The 7,500-nt window shown below is 38.3% G+C and overlaps 2 protein-coding genes across 7 annotated transcripts in view; one reads left to right on the forward strand and one right to left on the reverse strand.

Moving 5' to 3' along the window:
• The window catches only part of LOC111326696 (octopamine receptor beta-2R), an 8,482-nt gene that overhangs the window by 376 nt on the left and 606 nt on the right, over nt 1-7,500 (reverse strand). The window contains exons 1-2 of one of the 3 annotated variants that reach the window (XM_022930753.2): nt 6,326-6,500; nt 1-1,235 (exon numbers count right to left, since the gene is read on the reverse strand). The exon at nt 1-1,235 is cut by the window's left edge and continues 376 nt beyond it. In XM_022930753.2, the coding sequence (XP_022786488.2) occupies nt 256-1,224 (969 nt within the window). In that variant the 5' untranslated portion in view covers nt 1,225-1,235; nt 6,326-6,500 and the 3' untranslated portion in view covers nt 1-255. Of the gene's footprint in view, nt 1,236-2,849; nt 3,521-6,325; nt 6,501-7,500 lie in introns of those variants that run through there. The other 2 variants (XM_088734549.1, XM_088734545.1) reach the window with 2 other exon arrangements.
• LOC111326739 (octopamine receptor beta-2R) overlaps nt 7,493-7,500 on the forward strand; it is a 19,841-nt gene continuing 19,833 nt past the window's right edge. For 2 of the 4 annotated variants that reach the window (XM_088734568.1, XM_088734569.1), the window contains exon 1: nt 7,493-7,500. This exon is cut by the window's right edge and continues 192 nt beyond it. The gene's annotated coding sequence lies outside the window, so the exon portion shown is untranslated. The other 2 variants (XM_022930812.2, XM_088734560.1) reach the window with 1 other exon arrangement.

Below are 7,500 nucleotides of genomic sequence, written 5' to 3' on the forward strand. Positions count from 1 at the left end.
ACCAACAATTTCACCCGCTCATCAGCCAGTCATATCTTAATCATTATCCGATAGAATTCTAGCAATTCTCAACGAGCAGAAATGCATCCATGTGGCGGGCTCACTTAGAGCCTTGGTTTTATCGTAAAATAAAGGTGAACTGACATAGTTCAAATATTCATTGCTGTCTTTCTCAATCTTTGAAGATATCTGAATTATATGCCGGCCGACCACAAGCTCGGATTGATCATAGGGAATCTTTGTGTGTTTATTTTTTTAATGAGACAAAGCCCTCTCACGAGAGGTGTGTGAAGCGACACGCATGTCTGTTCCTGATACAATTTCGGTGACGGATGGGGATCTGCTATGACAGCAGCAAACTATCTGTTTGAAGGCTCGACGGAACTCTGGGATCTTTACAGCGTAGACAATAGGATTGATCGCCGAATTGCTGTAGTGCATAAACTTTACAAACAAAAGTAGGTCGGGGCTGTAAATTCTGGGTTTACATGATTCGCAGAACACTATTAGTAACTGAACTGTAAAGAAAGGTAACCAAGCGATGACGAAAAAGCCAATCACTAACGCAATGGTAACTGCAATGCGCATGTCACGTTTCATCGATCGTGGACTGTCCCTAGTAGGCTGTATACGATTCCTGGCTGCGCGCCAAATCTTTGCGTAAGTGAACAGAATGACCAACAAAGGAATAACGAAGAAACCCATGAAAAGGAACATCATATTTGCTTTTTGGTTGATTTCCTTCAGCTCCAATGCAGATAGAGATGCTGCAGCTGGAATAATCCATACAGCCGCCAGAAAGATATAATATACTTTGGGTGAGGTGTTGCGGCGACGAATTGGATAAACCACAGCAAAAAAGCGTTCTGAGCTGATGGTCACGAGATGCAGTATGGAGCAGGTACCTGCAAAGATGTCAAGGACATAGTAAATGTTCCCTAACGTTTCACCGCCGGTAGAATAAAGCAGCATTGAGATCCATATGGGGATGGAGACGAAGCCCACCAAGATATCTGCCACAGCAAGACTGACCACGAAATAGTTTGTTATCGTACGTAGTCGCGAGTACCGAATGAAGGAAGCCACGACTAGTCCATTTCCAAAGACTGCTAGGAAAGCAATTTGGACATAGAAGGTGCACCATGCGATTACTGCCTCTCTTTTGGCTTCATTATCAATTAGGGGAGGGGGGCGAACAAAACTTGGATTTGAGTGATTGTCCATTTTCCTTGCTCCTGAAAAAGGATCGGAGAGGAAAAATATGTGATTGAAATTAAATTGACCGGCATAGAAGCAGGTAAAGTGCTTCCCAGCCCACGTTTGTAAATACCTCTAGAGTAAAGTAGTGTTTGCTTTGGTGAGTTTGGCAGTTTAACAATTAAAAAACCGGCAAGATCAACAATAACCATTCAATTTTAGCATTTGCTGGGATGTTTTATCACGCCGAGTTATTGAAAAAATTTAGTTTCAGATGGAGCTGCCATATAATTGCGAAACTTGCTAATATATTCTAACTTTACTATACTGACGTATGCAAACACCTGGCATGGCGTGAAATTAGGGAGAGAAAATATAATTTCTCTTGCTTGCACCATCACTTCCTACTGAAAGCTCAGTTGAGGTGTGATGTATCATTTTTGCATACTTTTCAGACATAGTGTGCTATCAAAATCATTCAACATTTTACTTGCGATAAAAGTTTTGAATCCACATCATGTGCAAATAGTCAACAACGGTTAGACAAGAAAGAAAAGAAATTCAAGGACTCTGCGATTTCACGAGCTCCTGATTTGTTCTTCAATTGACGCTTAGAAGGATGCCATTGCATTTCTTTAAACAGTGAAATCAGCAAACTGGAATATATTGTACAGAAAGTTTTCTCGGGTTAAAAATTCCTTTTGAGATCATAGATCTATTGTAGTAGCAATAATAAGGCGATCAAGTCATGATCATGTCGTTTGCCAAGGAGTTGATTTATCGATACGATCTTTGAGAAAGTGTTCAATCACGATGGACATTGTCAGATCATAGAGTGATTTGCTCTTCTGTGTCTATCTGTAAAAATATCATTCTTGCGGCAGTTGAACCAAGTTCCCAGAACGAAGTAAGAATTAGTCAACCATGAGGTACAAAGAAAAATTAGTCAAAGGCTGAATATGAGGGGAAAATATTCCTTTCCGTGAAAGTGAGTTTTAATATGTACAATTTTCTGAGTGCGGTTTTGAATTACTACCGACGTATCCAAGATCGAGATGCTGAAAGATGATATACCAGTTTGTACTGCCGACAGAATGTTTACACTTGTTAATGTACCCGATATTGAATGTCATGAAACACCTGGAGGATTGGAAAGGTTTGGAAATCGAATGTAAAAAATTTAATTACAAATCACTGCTTTTAACAGGTACAACTTACTTGTTTTCACGTTTGTCGATGCAATGTAGTACCGAACTGATTTTAATGTGAATTCCTTCGTTGTTTTGAGATCAAGGCCGAGCACAAGAGCAAAAAAAAAAATTAATCAAGTTGTTTGACATCTTTAAGAGAGTAGAGGTTCTATATCTTAAGGATAAAAAAGATCGCTTTCACCAAATAATTACTCAGGAAGCAGTTCCCTAGTCTGATTAAGAGTCCTTAAGTCCCTAACCCGACTTGATTACCTAAAGTAGAGGGAATGAACCGAACAGAGACCAGACAGGTAAAATAAAGGGTCGTCACATGGGCGAGAATCGCAAGGTTGGAAATAAAAACATCTTGTCAAATCGTAGTTATCCGGCTGGTCTTGAATTTGACGTGATTGCATGTCTTAACTTTACAGTAAGCTTCAACTTTGAACTCTTCTTGTTTACCTGTCTTCTCGATGCCGCCCGGTTTTCAACAGTGACTTTCGTTGTTCGTATCGATAATCCTTCCCTATCTTTTCGATCGACGCTTCATTTGTTGCCTTTATCCAGAGTGAACCAAATGCACGTACGTAAAGTTTGCTCAAACAGGCAACTTTAAACGTGCTCGTCTTTTTTAGATCTTGTCAACCTCGGTTGCCAAGTGATTGAAACATGCCGTCTTTCTTTGTTGATTTTGCTTCTTTCTATCTCTCTCCGCTTTACGTGTGTTAACTTCCTTTGAATGTCCTACCTTTTGACACACGTAATTGAGTTTTTTAAAAGGTAAACTCATGAATATTGAACTCTCTTCGTTAACGAATGTCTGGGTCGCGTGGATCAATGTATTGACACAGTATGTATTGACATCTTTGCTGTACTCAATCAGCTTTTAACCACTAATTATGACGGTATCGAAGAGAACCAAAGAAGCGATCTTGATTCCAGCGGCGAATATAGTAAGAAAATGGTCACCTTATTGACGATTAGACTTTCCAAATGTCTTCGTGAAAGACAATTTTTATCTTGGCCTTATTTTGTCACAGTTTGAGTTGAAAAATTAAGTGTATTCAATCACTTTGTTACTTATTATTATGAAAGTATTAAAGTACACAACAGAGGGGTAAACGTAATTCTCGCAAAGGGGTTTAGTAATATGTCACTCTGCTAGCGTGTTGATCACATCTTTTTCGTAAAAGTGAATTTTATTTAGACCCTAATTACTGAAAGATTACATTGTTATGTTCAATTTCCATGGCTCCTAGATGTAGTTAGAGTGAGAAGGTATTAAATTTTCAAAGTTAGCCAAGAAAGATGTAGTTAACTGAGGTAAATTTGAGATGGATATATTTCATCTAGCCAAAACGTCCTTAAAAAAATATTTTTCTCTGGAACCAGCATACTCTCGAAAGGTTTCCGTGATAAAACAAAATTTTTTAACCCTAATTACGGGTGAACAATACCTTTTCCTTCCAATTCAAATACTCTTGAAACAAGGTAACAAAAAAGATCGTTTGCGGTCTATCTCTCGGTGGCGGCCTTGTTACAGTGGTGCGTTTTCTCGCGCTGTTGCAAACTTGTCGTAATTGTAAAACCATTTATTATAACTATTTTCACCTTGACCGGCTTCAAATTACAATTTTCATTCAATCCCCAATTACCAGTCTACTGAGCTTTTGATTTGCAATATTTCTGGAGAAAAAAAAAAGGTCGTTATTGTCATTCAATCTCTAAACGAGAGCATTCGAGTTTGGATGGAAATATCAAACAACCTGTGACTGCAAAATTAAAAAAACCATAGGAGGTGCTCTGTTTCATTTTAAACTGTTTTCAGTCATTTGCGATTGAAAAGACAAAAACAACTCACATATTATTTCGAGCCGTAAAATATTGCTTACAGTGCTAATGATGGAGTATGCCGAAGGCAAACATTTTCAAGTTAAGATTTTTCTTATCTCTAACCTTTTCAGTAGAGTACTGATTATGAATAGACGTAAGGTTCGTCAGCACGTGAACAGTGGTCGTGGCGATTTTATTGAAAAAGTCTCCTTAATTCCCTTTTTTCTTTGTAAGCACGGTGCCTATGTTAAAACACCCACATGCTATCGTGTAAAAAAAGATCGTAGGTGACACTTCGTTCAAAGGATGCTTCAATATTTATCATTTGTTCACCATAAATGGCTACTTAATTTACAGCCAAGGAAACAAATGCGGTCTTTATTTGCGTGTACATCTTTCGATGCCACTTTAAAAGCTCTCGTCAATGAGCATATTTCGTCCGAGTGTTTTACAGTATTTTGACACTGCCATTTTTGTCGGCACATTGCTTTTATCTCAGTCACGTCCAGCATGTCAAAAAGTGCATACGCAAAATTAAATTTGTTTTGGAAGGAAAAGAAAAGTTGCAGGCATTTGATGTGCGTCGTCAAAACAGCGAGGCTCCTGAAAAAGTGTGACAGCGATTCAAACGTCGTGCTTCTACCAAACCAAATGATTTTGAGTAGATCAAGTCAGTCACGTTAATGTATTTTGACGGATTTCTAGCACGATGTCTGAATCAGAGCCGTGCTTCAGTCTGCCGTGCTTCAGTCTGCCGTGCTTCAGTCTGCCGTGCTTCAGTCTGCCGTGCTTCAGTCTGCCGTGCTTCAGTCTGCCGTGCTTCAGTCTGCCGTGCTTCAGTCTGCCGTGCTTCAGTCTGCCGTGCTTCAGTCTGCCGTGCTTCAGTCTGCCGTGCTCCAGTCGAACCTTATTGCAGTTAACTTCAGCACGGCAGAATCACGACGTCTGAACCGGACCTACGTCATTACTGAATGAACTAACTTTTTACATGAAAAACAAATTTTAAATTTCCCTGTTTTCTAAAATGGCTAACCAGCAGATCGCAGGCGTGCCATTTTGTCGCACACTTCAAGGCGGCAGTCTTTTAAGTTTATTCTTTGAAAACAATGCTGATACTTTGCTCATATTGTTCTGTCAGAACACAAAGCGCCAGATGAATCACATTGTCCTTCATGTCACGTCAATAAAGCTTATCTTTATTTTTCTTTTTCCTTAGTATTTAGTCGTGATGTCCAAGCGAGGTTGATTGGGGATATACGCCTATGATTTAAGGCATACCCCGCAGTTTTCTTTGGCATTTTAGCCGAAAATCGTCATATCTTTTTCTTGTTCTGTGAATTTCTTATTTCACTTTATCTCCAAAATATTAATTATTACATTTTCTTCGGACCATTCTCTGTTTACTTTTTCCTTGGAAACACCTTCTTAATTTGAAAATCCCCAGTCAGTTGTATTTTTGCTTACTTTAGTAATTTAACTTCCCTTTGAGACTAAGTACATTTTAATCGGCAATTTTAAAGATATTTATCATTTGTTCACCATACATTGCTATTTAATTTACACCCAAGGAAACAAATGCGGTCTTTATTTGCGTGTACATCTTTCGTTGTCACTTTAAAAGCTCTCGTCAATGAGCATATTTCGTCCGAGTGTTTTACAGTATTTTGACACTGCCATTTTTGTCGGCACATTGCTTTTATCATTTAACTTCCCTTTGAGACTAAGTGTATTTTAATCGGTAACTTTAAAGTCGAGGTAGCTCGGCCTATCGACGTGTAAATGCGTACTTGCTGGTCTGTTCTCGAGCCACTTTTCACCTACAACAGTTCGATGATGAACAGACCTGTGAATCAGAGTCAATTTATCTCCATTCAATCGTCTATGCAAGGTACAATCACAAAATTCAAACCATTTCCAATCTTCGTTTTTTGACTCGGAAGCTTAAACTACATGTATTTCAATTTCTACAACAGTACGCCTCAGTCCGATTTATCACTGGTCTTATTTTTTCCTATCTATAGTAAAAGTGATTGGTTTATAATTTTCTATTAGGAAATTTACATTTGGATTAAAAGTGCATATAGAATGAAATTTTTTCCACTTACCACTTACCAGGGCTATTCTGTTCGTTGGTCAAACGCACTCATCTTCATCTGAGTGCAGGTAAGTATTGACAAAGCTTGTACTAGGTGTATAATTTTTTAGCGGAGTTAAAATGTTTAAAATCCCTTAAAACAATGAGCTGTCGTGGTAACCGCAGTCAATGGTAATGAAACATACGAAAAGAAAGCAGTGACCGGAAAGAAAACGAAAATTAAATTTTTTTTCTTGGGGGGAGGGGGCTTTTTGTGTCAGTTGTCATATCATATCGTTATGTATGATGACAGAAGTCAAACCACAGATTACTTTGTCCATGTTATTCTGTCGATTCTCTGTTCGCAACTAGTACTCAGTACTAAATTTGAAATCATTGACTCGGTCCAGTCAAGGGATTATAAAGAAGATCGGTTCTTTCAGTTTTAAATGATTTGATCTTCCCCCAGCCGAATTGTTTGTCCGAGAGTGACACGTAGTTAAGCTTCGTCAAATGACTTAGACATTTATCAAGTGATTTCTTACGAAATGGACTTTCACGGAAGTAATAAACTTGACCAATTAGTATCAAGGTATTATCGTTTGCTTTATAAATATGAAATTTCAGCTGTTGCTTCAACTTCCTGGAGATTGTTGATAAAATACAGTGAATGCTTTGTTGAGTGTTGAAAGCGATACGCCGGAGAGGGCGCCCTAACAAAGGTGTAACAGATACCTAAATTCTTATGGTTTTTTATTTCAAATTTATTCGACCTCTTCAGGATATATCTCAAGTTGGCGAAGCATGCGTTTTTGGCACATTGTTTTCTTGGCTTCTAGGTGTTCCTTAATGACTATTTATAGCTCATGTGAAGTCTGGTGGATTCAAATAATTGAAGAATCTTAATCTTGGCACTGAATTTCCTGAATAACTCATATAGATGCTGTCGTATTCCAAATATTGAAATCGATGGAATATAAAATGCTTTATGCTCAAATGTTTGTAAAGGTTTTGTGCATTGTTTCCCCCAACTGCGCTTGGTTAAAGCCCACAACTGCTTATGACTGTTCCACATTCTTGTGCCTTTTTTGACACGAACATAGACACAAAGAAAGACAAATCAAGTTATATTTCCTCATTTTTAACACCCAAATTTCTCTATTTCAGAGAATTCGTGCACAGCTGAGACGACAAACCTCACCTTTC

Source organism: Stylophora pistillata, chromosome 1 (genome assembly GCF_964205215.1).
Source record: "Stylophora pistillata chromosome 1, jaStyPist1.2, whole genome shotgun sequence".
Taxonomy (NCBI): Eukaryota; Metazoa; Cnidaria; class Anthozoa; order Scleractinia; family Pocilloporidae; genus Stylophora; species Stylophora pistillata.